At 39.8% G+C, this 18139-nt stretch overlaps 1 protein-coding gene across 1 annotated transcript in view; it reads left to right on the forward strand.

Annotated features, from left to right (window-relative positions):
* LOC145776954 (pecanex-like protein 1) overlaps positions 1-14691 on the forward strand; it is a 68263-nt gene extending 53572 nt beyond the window's left edge. The window contains exons 38-47 of the mRNA XM_082588202.1: positions 551-661; positions 1078-1320; positions 2093-2196; positions 3085-3245; positions 8244-8382; positions 8465-8694; positions 8934-9060; positions 13724-13824; positions 14154-14313; positions 14446-14691. Of these exons, the coding sequence (XP_082444328.1) occupies positions 551-661; positions 1078-1320; positions 2093-2196; positions 3085-3245; positions 8244-8382; positions 8465-8694; positions 8934-9060; positions 13724-13824; positions 14154-14313; positions 14446-14608 (1539 nt within the window). The 3' untranslated portion in view covers positions 14609-14691. The remainder of the gene's footprint in view (positions 1-550; positions 662-1077; positions 1321-2092; positions 2197-3084; positions 3246-8243; positions 8383-8464; positions 8695-8933; positions 9061-13723; positions 13825-14153; positions 14314-14445) is intronic.
* The last annotated feature ends 3448 nt before the right edge of the window (positions 14692-18139 follow it).

Here is an 18139-nt window from a genome sequence, read left to right on the forward strand (position 1 = left end):
AATAAACGAAAGAAATATTGAGTGCAAACGAAATGATTTTTCGAACGTACTACTGTACACATTTTAGAAAGTTAAATAACAACAGAGAAGAAGAGTGGTCGCTATGAGTCATAAAGGATCAAATTCTATACGTACCACTGCATAGTTTACACTCAGCATGAAACCAATTTAAATGCCCCAAACAAGCACTTGCAATATTCTTTGTAAATAGCAGGAAAAGAAGCATCATTTCGATTGCGTTTTAAAATTGAATTATTGTCAAACCAATGCATGGTTTTCTGTTGCAAATTAATGTGTAATTGCCAATCTGGTATGTATGTGAACTTGAAAATTATTTTCTTTTCACGAAAATTTCTGAATAAATTGCTTGGCAACCTGTGGGAGGTTTTTGGGTCAATTATGCTCATGGCTGTGACGTCAGCGTTGATGAAAGTTGAACAATCTTTGGTTGGACTGCTTTCGAGTGTGGCGCGATACAAAGTACGGCCGTGCAAATGATCAGCAACCACATCCTGCATGAGCTGGTGATGAGGGATGTATCTTCACTCAGGTCCTAGTGAGCAACTATGTCCTGGATGGATACAGCATCACCGATAACAACGCAACCACCATGCTGGGAGTCTTTGATCTTCGCAAGGTCCTCATCTCGTACCTGGTCAAGGTGGGTTGCTCTACCTGCATGTTGCAGGGTTTGCTTTTCACCCAAGCTACTTTGGTGGCTGCGCACATTGTGAGTGCTTGTTAAAACTTTTTCAATGGCATCTTGAGCAACCGAAACGATTTTTAGTGAAGATTACTTGGATAACTCGGCAAAGCGCTGTAAAAATGTTAACTTTAGCGATCCCTACTTTAGCGACCCCTACTTTAACGATCCCTACTTTAGTGACCTCTACTTTACCGATTCCTACTTTGGCGACCCCTACTTTAACGATCCCTACTTTAGCGACTTCTACTTTAGTGACCCCTACTTTATTCAACAAGTTTTAATCCGGCCCCATTGTTTCCACGGAATCCGCCTGGAGCCGCTGTTTTCCTGATCTTGTGACATCCATGAACATAATTGAGATCGCTATGCAGAGCGTCGTGTTCTTTCTCATCTCCCACGATTCCTTGGAGGAGTGGCTGGAGAATGAAGACATCAGGAAGCAGTTGATCAGCTACGAACAACCAAACTACGCCGACGTAGATCCTTGTTTCACGGTCGCCATCGACGATGATTATGACACGTGGTTATTCGGGGTTTCACGCGCCAACTTTCACGCTGTATACGGAACTTGGATCGAACACTGTGCTCTTCAGCGCCGCGAGCGGAAAGGCAAGGTGAGACTGCCTGTGCAGAACCACCACCGTAACAGCTGCAAAGGATTCTCATAATGTTGCGACGATTGTTTGTGTTAGCAACGTAACTTTAAATAGTTATTTTTGACTGGGCAAGTAAGAGTAGAGATAAAATCTCAGCTACAATAAGTGGTGTTTACCTTACATGGCATAAGTCGTCGTCCAGACCAACCACCCCAGACTGGGACTTATTTACCTTGGGGTTGTATTGAGTCGAACTATATCACATCGATCCTCGTGCTGTAAAGTTGTATGATTTGCGAAGGTATGTTAAACATCCGTCATACAAATTGAATGAGTCTGTTCACCAGGCATTTAGTTAAATAACATGATGCGTTCTACTGGTGCAATTAAGCTAAACTATTACAAGATGTGTACTATAATAAGACAATCTGCTTTTATTACGATGTTTCGTCTATCAGATACGATTGAATTCTTCAAGGAGCTAGACCAGGTAGTGAGTACCTGTCTCACAGGACCATGTTGCTGATATCAACTGGTTGTCACTAAAGCCAGATTGTCACATTATACATCTTGTGATAGTTTAGATTATTTTGCACCAGTAGAACACATCATGTTATTTATTCGTCACACAAGTTCTATGTCTCTCAAACCGGCCACTTGATCTTTGAAGATCTTGAACCGAAGTCCAAACGTGAAGCTGACTTGTTGCTGCCACGTCATAAAGCGATGGCTGGCAGCGCAGTGGGCAAAGTAACTTGATTAAGTTTTCAAAAAGAATCAAATATTTCAGACTCTACAATGCGATGAGCCATCGAGGCTGGTGACCTTATGTTTTGCTATCTCTGTACTTGGAAGGAGGGCGCTTGGAACTGCTTCAAACAACCTCTCATCAAAGTAACGTTTGTTATGCCTTTGTTCAGCCAGACATGTAACTCACTATCCGAGTAACTGTTTATGAGCGTTTTAACCTCTTCAAGGTTTTGTTACTTTCCCAGTGCATTAGCGCGCTGGTGTGTCGCTTGTTGTAGTTGGTGCTGTCTATTACGCCCTGGACATGGAGAAAAAAAATACGAAATGTTTATCACGTTTTAACTTGAAAGTAGGTGGAACGTTGCCCTGTTGAAGTAGCATCAGTGTCTTTTACCCTCAGGAATTCCAATTCGTTTTGATGGTCCATATGCTTCTCTATTCTGCTTGTATGGCATCAAATAATATGTAGACACCCAAAACACTGTCAGCGCAAAATATCTTTTAAAACTAGTAGACGGTTTTATAATTGTTCCAACTTTTCAGTTTTGTGTATTTACTTCTCTCAGTATCAATTGGGTAAGTTGTCATTGCGCACCGCTTAGACAGCGATACAATTAGGCAACTTGTCTTGTTGATGCATCAGCCGTAAAAACTACGTGTTATTATCCCGCTGTTATGTTGTGAATAACTGGCATCAAGGAACCCAGTTTGAAGATACATCCTCTTGGGAGCTTTTTCTTCGTCTTCTGCTGAAGCGAATAACCTTTTCGCGCCATATCGCCTTGTAGCGGACGTTGTACATCGTACAAAACCTAGACTTCAGATTGAAATATTTCAACCAGTGTTATATTCACTGTGGTTTAAAACAATAAAAGTAATTTATTTCATGGCTCCAGTCCATCTTTTGGGATACTCCAGGCCTCCGACTATGTCAAGTCCTTTTATATGGACTTTACCTAGCAGTAATATTGAATTAATGCATAGAATAAATATAAAGCTATGCAGTTCAACTAGGTTCATTCTATTCCCCAGTTTGGATTCATTCCTGTACGGACTTCATGCATTATTTAAGGGGGATTTCCGCATCACCTCTCCCAAGGATGAGTGGGTGTTCACCGACATGAACCTCCTTCGGCAGGTCATTGCCCCAGGGGTTCGGACAGCGCTCAAACTCCATCAAGATCACTTCGCATGTAAGTCTTTGATATCTGAAATCGATCGCCAACATCATGAAAATGTGGAGGAAGGTTAGAGATTTAAATGTCTCTTCAGCAAAAACAGTAGAATGTTGACTTGGAAACGAAACTCCGCCCACTCTTGTGCAGGTGGATTGTTGGAGCTTCCTTCCCCGTGTCACTTTGACAGCAGTAGTTGATTGTTTTGTTTCCGCAAGTGAATATCAGGAGCATAATTCTATAGGTATTGTTGATCAACGCCATGCATTTAAGGTGGTGTGCTACCGAGAGAAGACGCCATTTGTGGAGTAGAGGAAGTTAAATTCTTTGTTTATTTTTAACATACAGCATGTGTAGAAGGGGGTTTCATTTTTTGTGGTCGAAACTCGTGTGGCGCTAAAAATAGGGGATTTCCATAACTCAGTCACGGAATAGGGTAAACAGACAAAATTGCTGTCAAAATGCGCAAATGCCGCTTTCCTATACCTTCTTAAGAGACTTCGTTGCCGTATCTTCACCGCAAAATGAATTATATCGAAAAAACGTTTTTTACAACTTGTGATGCATGGTAGCCTACTTGTTTTGCTCCTAAATAAGTACTTTTCGTAATATTTCTTTAATGGTCTCGAGGTAACTGTTTTGTTGCAAACTTAGCAATTGTATACCTATAGTTACCTAATGCAAAGCTGAGAATTTGCAGAGATAAATTGATACTGGCACGAAATCACTACTGTTAAACTTGCTAATGATGTCTACAGTTAATCTTGCAGTATATTTGAGCGAGGTTTTGCAAAACCGGCTCACATTTCTCGACGTTCTCATTTTCTCATGCTATTGCCTATAGTAACTGATCGTTCTAATAACAAAACAACTCTTTCATCGCAAACAACGCTACTATAATAAGCACTATCATAGAAGAAAATCTCGCTGAAACAAAGTAATGAATGGTCCATGACATGCCTTTGATATTAAATGAATCATTATACATGAAGGAACGTAAACTGACACGATGTAAGACACTAACTTGATCAGTTTTGACTTGTCTGCTGTAGAAAGCTTGTCAAATTAAAAAAGAAACAAGCGAACATGGCTATTGGCAGTTGTTATCCATTTGGAGTTGCATATGGTTTCTTGTTTATAAATCAAACGATGCTTCAAATTGTGTGGTACATCCATAAATGTAGAACAATCCAACACCAGCATGCACATTTGATCGCTCCTAAAATCGTCATTTTGTCCTTTGGTAACTTCCTTCTGTTCAGCAACCCATTTGATTTTACCTTCGAGATGCACTGCAGCTCAAAAGTGAAATGTTGGATCAGTTTCGTCTTCGTCGGAACTTTCCAAGTTAGCCAAATGAGTCTCACTCTCAACTTTCATTATTTTTCATTTTTTAGCTTTGTAGCAGTGATGCAAGGTAAATTTGCAGCAACAGCTCTACTGACGGAAGCAGAGAAAGAGGGAAATCCGTATCCTTTTCTTTCCTCATTCTTTTAGCTTTTTCCATCGCTCGTTTTGAATAATTATCCAGCCTCCATCCTATCATCATTTTTTTTTCGCTTTTCAGATCTAACAAAAATTCAACCTCTATCGCTGGAATACGATCTTCAAATGCACATGCGCACAGAACTTTGCCTTTGCGTAATTCAGTTCGTGCTCATGATTGCATTTGCAAATATCGAATAACTTGCTCAGCTATTCTTCCTCATGACTGCTGGTTTTCCCCACTTTAAAGATAATTTCCATTTTCCTAGCAGATCTTTTAATTTGGTTTGAATTCGGTTCTTACTCAAAATTGGCAGGCCAGACTTAATCCACACGCCTACGATGTCTTCTAGTAACTGCTCTTTTAAGTCTTTAAATCCTGGGGGTTTCTTTTCAAATTTAATATTAATTTCAGTCGATTTGGCTCTCAGACATTCAAAATGCCAAATAATATCTTTATTCAAGGGCGAAACATTCCTCATTCCTCCTTCACACCATCCTGCAGCCATTTTACACTACATTTGTTCTGAATACTACTTCAGCAGTAAACCTGCAACTTTGAACTGCTAGTTTTCTAGAATACCACCATTCTGTCGTTATAAGTATTATTATTTGTTAACAGTTTGTTAGAAGGGAGAAAAAAGTTGAACTCATAGCAACACCTTGTGCATGCAAAATATTGTTTTTTCGATATAACTCGCTTTGGTACGGCGGAAAATACGGCAATGAAGTCTCTTCAGAAGGTACAGGAAAGCGGCATTTGCGCATTTTGACACCAATTTCGTCTCTCTACCAAAGTCCGTTACCGAGTTATGGGAAATCCCCTATTTTTAGCCCCACACGAGTTTCGACCACGCGCCGCCACATCTCAATAACGTAATTGAATAAATAGTACAGTTTTCCAATCAGTGTCCAAAATCCCATTATACGCAAACCCGAACGTTTTTAATTTTGAAAGTGTGGAAAAAATGAAACACCCTGATGGGTGGGATGGTATGATGAGGATGTGCTGTAAAGACTGATCGAGGCTGTTTCATAAACTGAATTCTATGCACAGGGCTGCGATTTTTTATTTTTTGTCGAACGACCAAAAATTCTGTGTTTGTTTGTCGAATAGTAATATGACGTCACAAGAGTCAGATAAGCGTTTGGCCACGAATTACCGCACAAGTTGTGTGGAAGAAGAAGAAGAAGTTCTTTTATTTTGGATCATCAGCACATGCGAAATAACAAAACAATACAAGATTACAATGTGAGCTAGGTTGTTTGCTGATGACGATGGGAGTGACAGAAGGACCGAACTGGTCATCGAGTCTGCCACACCCGTGTGGTGTCATGGCTTATTTAAAATGGAACGGTGTCGAAGTTGAACGCAAATATTGATTGATTGATATATTGATTAATTTTATTGATAGATTTTCGTCATTATATACAACATAAAAAAAATACACATACGAAATTTAGCAGTGCAATATACAAAAAAAAACAGAACTACTAGAAATGATGCAAAAATACAAAATGGCATATACAATATACATACAACACAGCATACTGGTAAGACAAAAGCAAATATACAGTAATTAGCGAGATACGGTGAGAATAAGTAGAAGCAGTTTGATGGTACTATAGGCTATCAGTTACTTATACTCAGACATTAAGTGCAGTTTTAATTTTTTAGAAAACATACTAATTGTTTGAAGTTTTCTTAGCTGTTCCGGTAATTTGTTCCAAGTGTTTGTTCCAAGAAATTTAATTGAGCGTTGACTAAGCTTTGTACGCATTCTTGGTTTGAAAAGCATATCTTTCTTAGCACCTCTGGTATTATAGTTATGAGTTTCCTTACTAGGACGAAAGTACTCAAAAAAAATTGGTGGTAGATGTCCTTTATTGCTTTTATAAACAAACTTGCATACTTCTATTAAAAACATGTCTTCGATTTGTAGCAAGTTGCTTTTATTGAAAAGAGATTTGGTGGGAATTCTGTCCTTAATCTTGGTGAAGTTTAAACAGCGAATGATGCGATTGTGTACTAGATTTAAAGGATACAGTTCCGTTTTAGACGCACGACCCCAACAGATAATACCATACATTAGATGGGAGTGAACTAGAGCATAGTAAACTGCTCTTAATGTCTGGGAATTTACGTACTTTCTTAATCGATATAGAGCACCACAGCTTTGAGAAAGTTTTGTTGAGATTATATTGATGTGCTGTTTCCATGATAACGACTCATCAAATGTTATTCCTAAGTATTTGTAAGTGTTTGTGCGTTGCAATATACGATCAGAGATAACGATCAGAGATACGATCGTTGTGGATATACGTCAGAGTCAGTTCAGTTTTTATTTGCACGCTGGTTGAGTGATTGCAAAAGAGTATCCAGCGCAAAGTTGTTTACCTACCGGACATGCAGATTATTTGTTTTGCTCCAGGAAGAGAACTGTTGTAAACGCGAAACTGAGGATCGCAAGAGAAAAAAGCCCTTAGGCTATACCGCTAACATAACCTACTGCGTGATAGAATTTTTTCCTTTGGCATCTTACAAGTCTCGCTTAGTACGTAAATGGTTATGCACGTACTCGCACGCAAACACAATTAGGAGCGAACTATACAAGTTACTAAGAAACACAGCGAAGATTAAGCGAAAAATGAACTGCAGATAAAAGAAAACGGAACAATACTACGATAGTACGAAACAACGGTGTAATGCTACAGGCCTACAGTGTTTAAGGTGTGCCGAGATGGCAAACAAGCTTCTTCGTACAACATTGCAACAAACTAAATGCAATCACGTACAGTAACACAAGAACGAATTAATTAATAACAGTGAAAGGAACGAATATTAGTAACAACACAAACATTAATGTCAGGGCATGCTTGCTGCTAGATCTTGATTTTGCCGCCTCTGTATGACTTTAGACAGGAGATTTCCGGTACTTTTTAACAAGACAAGTAACAAGACAATGTCGCAAGAAAATTTACGTAAGTCGGCACTCTTGTGATTGTATCACGTGATGTCCCCCCCCCCCGATTGTTGCTCGCCCTGACTTGACGTCCCCTCTTAATTTTTTTTTTGTAAGGCACAGCGTTTGTCGAATAGTGACGGCGCGTGTCGAACGGCATTGCCGCCAAAAGACCCAAAAATCGCAGCCCTGGCTATGCGAGAAAAGCAGGGATTAAGTTGGAGAATCGTTGGACATGGTTGGATGTTGGACACACTGTTGTGTTTGAGGGATATGGAAGATCGTTTTCAGCGGATGGAGCTGCAACAAAACAGACCAAGCCACGCTGCAGTTATAGCCGCCATAATACTAGAAGATATTTCCATCAAATCCATCTGTCATGCCATACTGTTTTTCCAATTTTAATATCTTGTGGGACACCCCGCAACCGTGGAACACCCAGCAACCTCATGCTCCCTGCGAATGTTCGTTTCCTTACAAAGATCTAAAGCAAAACTATTGAAGCGAGGTTGTTCAGTTCCAACTTTGGTTAGGAAGCAGAATTTGTAATGATCTCGTTTGTTGCCAGGCCCGGATGAATACGAGATGCACGACATCCTTTTCAACGCCATCGAGGAATACACGAAGAGTATGGTTATAACGCACGAGGGCGACCCGATGTGGAGGCGAGCTGTCCTGTCGAACACCCCATCACTTCTCGCGCTCAGGTAAAAATCCAGCTGGTGATCGCCACAGGCCACGTGATCGCTCATATCGCATCATTTGTTGACTCTTTGCATTTCTCCCCAGACGAGTAGTCAGTGAGGCTTTCGTCGACCAGTACAGCGTCATCACCCTTAACCACCGCGCATTGGGCTTCACCTTGGTTAAGGTGAACCGGGAGTGCGTGCGAGGTTTGTGGGCCGGCCAGCAAAACGAGCTCATATTCCTGAGGAACCGCAATCCGGAACGTGGCAGCATTCAGAACGCCAAGCAGGTTCTCCGGAATATGATCAATTCGTCGTGCGATCAGCCTATTGGTAAGCAGAACCGTCATCTCGAAATTCAAAGTGTCTTGCTGGTTGTAGACGTCAGCTATGATATCATGTGTGACGCCGCTCATGTCGGTTTCTGTGTTATGGCGTTAATGTTGATAGTTGGAAAAACTTCTTGAAATTTTTCAGTAAATGCGTCGAAGGTTTCATGCCAGTGGTCGGCCACGAGGATCCCTTCAGTCGTGCTGGATGTTTTGAGTTTTAGACCCGCTCGTCATTTGCAGGTTACCCGATTTACGTGTCCCCGCTTACAACGTCGTATGCAACCACGAATGATCAGTACACGTCGATAACCGGCCGCCCCATCACATTCCAGGCGGTCAGGAAATGCTTCAATGGATTCCTAGCATAGTAAGTGGGTTGCTTTAACATCCGGTCGTCAGAGCTTCATGTTCAACATCATCCTGGACTATTGCTTTTGTGGCCGCAAAACGATTCAATGCTTAGACTATCCTTTTGACAACAATTTAAGTAGGTTATATTTTGATAACATTACAAGATTTTCTTCGCATGCATGTACTTGTACATGACCTGGATAGCTGACGATAGATGAGCGATCGTATTTTATGGTTTAGCATAAAAATTGCACTTCCGCACTGCAGTATTGTCTCGCATTGCAGTTAATTGAAACAATGTGACCCACTGCCCCCTAGGTATGCTACTGACATGGACTCCTTAAGTTAAGGACTGGAACCTCCCATGCTCGGGGTTTGTAACTTGAGTCTGAATGATTAACTCCTAGGCAAAAATGACTTCTAGAAAAGCTAGAAACACAATCTTAGAATCCATGTTAGGGTTTTTGAGGATGGCGAGTTCAATAGTGTTACTTTAAACTCCATTTGTGGTCATTTTCAAGGCAAAATATGTCAAAGGTCAAAGTCTGTGACGAAACATGATATTGTGCACCTACTGCATCTATTCCCAGCTAGCAAAATCCGCACTTTTTCTATTGATTTGGAGTCTGCAGACGTTGAATGAATGGAAAAATGACAGCTTTTGCTACCTGGGTTGTGTAAAATATTTTCTCTACACTGCCTAAGTTGTTTGAAGTTCACGTGTTTACGAATGGCGATATATTGATAAATGCCCTTTTTGGCGGCATAGCAATTTTTCCTGACGATTTATCAACTGCAATTGATTAACTGGAAATGTGAGCAAGAGTTCTGTTCATTTGTGAACTTGGTTTGTGACAGCATTTTGTCAGCCAGTTGGGACTTATTTAGTAAGTCGAGATTTGTAGAATTCGAATAAGCAGCTTGAAAGAGATTGCTTCATGTTGTAATGTTACACTTCTGACACCATGTAATGTTTCGCGCACTTCGACAACTTCGAATCAACTTCTGACACCATGTATTGTTTCACGCACTTCGACAACTTCGAATCAACTTCTGACACCATGTATTGTTTCGCGCACTTCGACAACTTCGAATCAACTTCTGACACCATGTATTGTTTCGCGCACTTCGACAACTTCGAATCAACTTCTGACACCATGTATTGTTTCGCGCAATCCTTGACGTCTCACTTTTTCGGACGGACTCTCAAAGACAAGCAGATAACTTTATTTGAATCTCAAAACATAAACTGACAACGTAAACGCCCACATAGCTGCGGCACTAAAACGATTGACTTGCTATTTTAAACTCGAGTTGGAGAATGCCGCATCGCTGTTAGGAAAGCGTATTTAACAGCGGCCAATCAAGAGGTCATGGAAAACGCGCAAGGCAAAATGCGAAACACAAGGTACAAACTGAAAAGGCAACTTCTCAAATAAATCAAAAGTTTAAAGCACGTTTCCAATATTACACAGGTGAGTACAAATTGATTGCTAATTTGGCTTTTGCTTTGTGTTAAACGTCTGACATATCTATCAGCTTCGTACGCGCTGAGTCCACTTGGAAAAAGAATGACAAAATTCTATTGTGCATGATCTACGTATTTTCGACGTATCATAACGCGTTATTTTCATTTGCTAAAGCTGAATTTTAACAGCATTCGAATCCTATGAAATCACTCGAAATTGTGATTTGATAGATTGTTGACAAAAAGATCAAGTATCATTGCAATAAACCATTTACATCCCACTGTTATCTATATTCGATAACAGTGGGATTGCTTTTACGGTCAAGCCTCGTGACATAGAATAATATCACATTATTATAGGACAGTGGCGTATATTCAGGGTGTTCAAGGTGTGCACTGCACACCCCAAGAAATCCAGAAAAAAAGAAAATTTCCATCGGTTGTCGATGTTCTTTACTTTCATGATATTCTAACATCTTGCTGCATGCTGATTGCTTTCTTTTCAATTGCAAAACTCGTCCCCTTCTAATTTTAATACTCCAACGTTTGAGGTCATTGCCTTTAATTTTTTTCGGTCATTACCTTTAAGCTGGGTGTGCACTGACAACTTGGCGAGTGCTATTTAAAATAAACAATTAAGAAAAATGACGTCACAAGGCAGCGAAAACAGCAATGGTTTTAGGTCAGCCAGGCTGTGCACTCGCTGATCTGCACACCTTGGCGCGTCATTGGGGGAATCCCAGGCAATAGCAAGTTTTAGCTTGTTGGATTAGAGTTTGAGGTGATCAGCGTTGGAAACAACTTTTGCTAGAACTGAAGCAACAGCAAGCTTTCTACGACGATGTAATTCAAAAATTTATTGCACAAACAAGAAGAATCGAATTATGCTATAGATGAATTTTCCTTCTGTAGTCGAGGTGTTAAACATTTTCGTTTTTACTAAGTAGTACGGCGGATAAAAGTACAGCCGACCAACATAGCAATCGACTTTCTTTTCTTGTTTATTATCGAGTTGCTTTGCTATTATTTTTTGTTTTAACTTTCACCTGTTTGTTTTTAATTCGCTTGTACATTTCTCAAGGTGTTGCGACCGTGCCTAATCCTTGCATGAAGTAAATCATTTCCATCTCGAGCACGCTTTAACTTTCGCGTTTTTTCAGACTCCTGCTGTGTTATGGCAAGTAATATTGTTCGTTTTGATGGTTGGAAATAAAAAGTGAACTGAAGTATGTGACTTTAGAAATGCAACTTAATGTTTGACATTATTAAGTCTTTCATTCAATGCGCTGTCAAATAAATATCTATTTTGTATTCTTCTCCATTCCGACAACATTATTTTTGTCAGTTCTGTTCATGTTCAGAATTTGTGCTGAAAATGCTCTCTGAACGCACCAAATTCAATGTTATTTTAAAAATTTTCTGGGGGAGGCCCCCCACACCCCCCGCTGTTGCTTTGCCGTCACTGAACACCCTGTCAAAGTGGTCACGGTACGCCACTGTTTATGTTATAGGATATTATCACATGTTGGTTGATATCTATCATCGTTTACTAACGTAGGCTACATTTTGTATGTTTCTCTTTCAGAAGCTGTTTCGCTGGTAATTTCGTAGGTTGATTTCGTAGATCCTTGTGTTGTTTTCTGCTTTGGTGACAATATTCCACGTCGTTGCAGTTGCTTTAGTTGGGTTAGGGTTATCCTTTGTAGATGCACCTTCAGCTAGTAGTAATGCTGCTTGTACCACTTTAGCTAACATTCTATTGAAAGCATAATTATGTCTTCAATGTAAGTGACAAAGAAAAGCCCTTTGACTGTGTACAAAGAAAAGGGATGCCTCAGGAGGCAAGAAAAAGCTTTCCAACTAGTGATAGACATTGTCTATTATAGTGTCATGTTGTTATGTATTGTCACTTTGTGTATTACATTGTAATCATAGACTCATTTAGATAATAGCCATAATGTTGAGCAATACATATGTTGTTTATGTAATAACATGTTTTGTCACGACTTCTTTGAAAATGTTTTGCTTTACTAGTTAGACGGGAAAATGGACAAAAATAACCAGATTTCAGTAATTTGACCTTAAAATATAATATTTTGACTTGAAAATGACCTCCAATGGTGTTGAAAGTAACACTATTAAACTCGTCATCCTCAAAAACCCTAATATGGATTCCAAGATTATGTTTCTAGCTTCTCCAGAAGTCATTTCAGCCCAGAACGCCCAGAATCTTTCAGACTCAAGTTGCAAACCCCGAGATCGTAACATCCCAGTCCTTAACTTAAGTCTATGGCTACTGATCACTGCACACCTGTGCAGGTGGTTCAGAGACAATGATAGGTCTAACAAAACATGTTGAAATTGTGGTGATGATATTATTTGTGACAAATTGTAGCACCAGTGGTAAACACCGCGAATAGTTTTGTTTAGCGACTGACTTTGCCCACACAAACGATGCATCACTAATATTTCTTAATAGAGTTGCCATAAAATTCAGTGTCGAAAGAACTTGTGATTTTATAGATACATTTGATTGAACGAGTTACATGGTACCTGTTACAGATATTACCTCGATTTCACTGCAAGTAAAATCCTTTTTCAAATATATCATATCAAAACCTCGTTTCATCGCTCCCGCGTAGTCTGTTCTTTGTCACAGTGTCTAAGCTTGCGGGCCATCGCGCATGGCCAGGCTGGCGGACAAGTACCAACAGATCAGGGAATTGCTCAAGTTATTTGGCGGGAATTGCTCAAGTTATTTTTGCTCAAGTTATTAGGTTATTAGGCGGCCAGGGTATTATTTTTTTTATCCAACGAAAATCTTTTAAAAATAGTTGAAACAAAACTTGTTTCGGCAAAATTCTTGATAGTTTTATTTCGCTTTAAAATGTAAGCAATTATTATTTTTTTGTAAGTTCAAAGAAACAGATAACACACAAGAACCTCAAATGCGGAAGCGCCGTAAGGTGACGCCAATAACTGGAACAGGCTTTGCAGCGTAGGAGATTCGTCGAAGATGGGCATATCCGCATATATTACGTCACCCGATGGAAATATCTGATCTTGGTCTGTTCAATGCTAAAGTTAAAGCGATGTGCAGGTGACATTGTACCCCCGGAGCGATATGCAGGTGACATTGTACCCCCGGAGCGACATGCAGGTGACATTGTACCCCCCGGTTGTCGTGACGTTGTGGATCTTTGTATTTCAGCTTGCAGAGGACATGTTCAGGAAGTTGCAACAGTGGCGGAGGTCCAGGAAACCCACCTCCTCAAATACCAATGGTGCGGATCTCATCCAATCGAACATCAGGTGCGTGATGGATCACGACTACACATGAGAAACAACTTCAATCGATCAGATTCTATAATACAGCAGTACACAATAAGCATACATCACAATAACATGTAATTCACAAACATAGAGGAACGCATGAGTGCGCTCAATGTTGAAAAATTCCATTTGATTAGCCAGGAGCAGCGAAAGGTCATTTGGTCACCCAATCAGCTGCTGCAAAGTAGCAGCAAGAGTGCGGTGCATCAAAGCCGTGCTTTTTACAAAACCACTGTATTTTGTTTTCGGCCACCAAAGAAAGGCACCAAATTTTTGACATAAAATGAACGAAGATCATTTCTTGTCAGGATCGGGGCGAATCCCTCCTCAACATCACTTGTCCACAGAAGGAAGGTCGGAGTACTTGTCCACTCGATTGTCTTTCATTCCTTCTGCATCTTCCGATGCGGCCACTCCGGAGGATCCTCGACAGAGCTCTTTGCATTCCTCCAAACCAGTGCTGTTCAGGTGGGCGGTCACTGACCTTCATTCTCTTCACTATTCTTCTCTGCGTTGTGTCTCAGTCTCATCAGTTGCCAAAACCTCATGATTGGACCTTGTCATTCTAACCACATCCTGTGTATTTTTTTTGCGTCGCAGAAAAACAGAAAGCCCGCGCAGCAGCGGCGCCGAATCGACACGCCGAAGCGACGACTCTCATGACACTGTGACGTATAACAAAAGCGGGAACCAATCGAATTCGAATTCCTCACAACTTCGAAACTCACGTGATGAGAAATTTGTTCTCTCTCTGAAGACTTAGGACTCCACCATGTGTTTTTTTTCATTCATTGTTATGTCATCATGTGATTTTGTGTCGTTACAATTATAGCAATGATCGCCTGCCGTTCACACCAGGCCGCCGGTTGGTTGTGTTTGCAGATAGGTCGGTCGTGTCCTGTTCATTGCTTAACAAGACCACCGCGATGAATGTGCAAATTGTGCATAATAACAAACTGAGGATATAAACTGAGGGCGTATTTGTAATTTGTGGGTCTGCAGCAGATGGAGTATGTTGACCGGTTGATACTTTAACAAAGGACAATTTTCCCTACGAACCAGCTGACTGCAATATTGTGACCGTTCTAGCGCTCATCCAGAGAGTTGGTTCTTGCTTTGAAGTTTGTTTGCTAAATAAAAATGAACTTTTTTTTTCTTGGCTTTGAGGAATCCAATGAAAAATTGTTATTGGTCGTTTTCGCCCATTAACAAAAGCAGTTTCATAGTATTTCGACCAATGCCTTTCACACACTGAAGTGTGTTGTGAACACTGTACTGTATGTTTTCACGTGGAATGCTCTTGATCCACCGATCTCTTTCTTCTTCATTTTTGGAAGTCTAAAAACAGATTCTTTATTTTGTTTGTCATAGCTTCCATTGTATCCAGTCACACAACATTTTCGAACCATGTTAAATTACTTATTGATACAAAAGCACACTTTCAAAACTTGACTGTATTTAAAACACAATGATAATGATGCATCTTGAAAGAAAAACTTGCATAACATTACAACATCATGACATGATTGGATGTCATTTAGCACATTACCTAATTCTGGCTACAATTTATAAACTCTTTTATTACTATATTATGCCTGCTACAGTAATATAATTTTGCAAGTTAGATATGGACCTTACATTCAATTTTTTCTAGCCTAAGCTTTTAAAGTTGTTTTTTAAATTTGACCGACTGATGTGCTTTATAGAAATTAAATTACTAAAATAGTCAGTTAAATCCACTAAAAACTAGCTCAGACTTCTATTTTATGCAAACAATCAACAAAACCATTGCTTATAGTGCAGTCGTGGGAGGTTTTTTGTGGGAAATTTTTTTATCAAGCTAATACTTTTCTCAGATCTTCCCCATACTATGCAAATAGCTCAGAAAAAAATCCCCATCAATCCGATGATGGGAAACCCCCTTTTGGGCCCTTTTTCCAAATGACGTCACAATTCCTTTATGAAAATTTCAAGTTTTTCAAAATAGGGCATATAATAAATCATTTTTTAGATTTTTTCAAGGGGAATAACTTTTTCTATTAACCAGAACCCTGAAAATATACAGAAAAAGAGTTATTGCCGATTAAGCAAAAGGATAAATCTATGAATTCCAGGCAAATTTGAAATTATTCGTCACTGTTGGACTTATTCTTCTACATTCGTTAACAAGAATTAAACAAAGTAAACGAAACAAAAATTGAAGCTATCATCATCATCAAAAACGTCAAAGATGTTGCTTTCCTTCTCGTCCTGTCCCGTTTCATCTTCATTGTAAGAGCACTCCTCTTCGGTACCAACATCGACGTTTTGCAGAAGTGAGAAAAAGTCTTCATTCTTAAGTTTTTCGTCTAGTCTCTGGAGTATGTCGTTCATACTAATTATTACTTAGATACGAAAAAGATGTGAAACTATCTTTGTATTTGAAGCATACTTACTATACTATTACATTCAACACCATGACTCCAGGTATTGCTGATAACTGCAGAATTCTCTTTTCATCTATGGTTGTAGACCTACGATCAACTCCTAACCGAGCAGCATACAGTAAAGAGGACAGCAAAAAGCTTCACCGGAATTTGGAAAGATCTTGCGATCGAGCAAGCTCTTACTTATGCGCTCAATTCAGTCACGTGGAGGATTGACGGAAGGAAAAGTATGACAGAAAGTGTTCGACATCTTTGGGTTTTTAGTGTGAGTCACTCGGCAAGTATTCATGAAGCAATGACGCAACTAAACAAGGCTCAGTTTCTATGAAGTTGGCTAACTAGCATGAAGAGTTGGATGCTTCAAGAAAAAAGAGGGATTACGAAGATTGTAAAAGTTTCTGGCCTGGTTAACAACGAAAAACCCATTCTTGGTACCAGATGTAAACCTATCTTCTCTTTCAAACGGTCTAGTGTCCATCGCTGGAAAAGATGACGTCAATTGTGAACAAGCGGAGCAAATTGGTCAAAATATCCAAAAAGGTTTAGATGGGGTAGCAATTACTATCGCATCAATCAATTGATCAAGCCATTAGAATCCTTAATGGAAGTAAACAAAACAAAAAGTGGTGCAAGTGGTATTGGTTCGAAATTCATGTTCAATAGGATGTTTGCTGTTGCTGAAAGCGGGGAAAGCCTTGAGCAATTTTTCGAAGTCGAGTTGACTTCAGAGCCAATGTCGATGTACAAGGAAGACATGATCAGAAAGCCTGACAAACCCTCTCTTCGAAAAATTCTTTTGTCTGGTTCTTCGTCGCATGCTTAAGAGGAAATCAACAAGCAACTTCTATTATCGACGGTGGTGCATTACTACATAAAGTTCGCTGGAAAAAAGGAATGAAGTTTTCGGAAGTTTGAAATTCGTATGTGAAATATATCCAAAACCATTATACCCATGCTGTTGTTGTGTTTGATGTCTATCATGACGAAAGTACTAAAAGTCACGAGCACTTGGGCCGAAATTTCGTTCCACAGAGCACGTTTGTGAAAATAGATCCGAGCAATTCACTTCCTTTTACTCAAGATCGCTACCTCAGCTGCATCGAAACCAAGACTGAATTCATCAAGTTTGTTTCTACCCTTCTGAGACAATCCGAAGTTGAAGTTCACAACTGCTCTGATGATTTTACAATAACATCTACATTGAAAATAACTGATCTACACAATGAATATTGAAAAACGAAATGCACAAGAATGAAACTGCAAAGCAGAGGAGAAAGGCACATCGCATGGCGGTTAATTACGCGAGGCAAAATGCTCTGCTGATGCTGACGGTTCCATTGTAGCGAAATCCCTTGGTTATGCTTCTCTTCGAAAAGGTCCAGTAAATGTCATTGCTGATGATAGTGATGTAGTTACTATGTTACTGCATCATTGGAAGACTGACACTCATGATGATATTTACTTCGACCAAGGAGCGCTTCGACAAAGCCTGGAGAATCAAAGAAGCCAACCCAAGTATTAAAGAAGATCTTCTTTTCCTCCATGCATGGTCAGGATGCGACACAACGTCATCGATATTTGGAAAAGGGAAAAGAAGTTTGCGAAAATCAGAAACGCTGAAAGAGAATTCTGCAATTATCAGCAATGTCTGGAGTTCCCAAAACGAGGTCGGAGAAGCCTGTATAACTGCATTCAAGATCTGGTATTGTGGCAATGAAGATTCAACGCTTACTAAACTCAGGTAGTATTTTTACATAGGGATTATACTGTTTACAATTTTAAGATATTGTCCAATTCTAGATACCCTGTATGTAATATTTATCTTTGTTTACTTTTAGACATGACAAATACATGTAGCCTACGTGGCA

This window comes from Aplidium turbinatum, chromosome 9, assembly GCF_918807975.1.
Source record: "Aplidium turbinatum chromosome 9, kaAplTurb1.1, whole genome shotgun sequence".
Classification (NCBI taxonomy): Eukaryota; Metazoa; Chordata; class Ascidiacea; order Aplousobranchia; family Polyclinidae; genus Aplidium; species Aplidium turbinatum.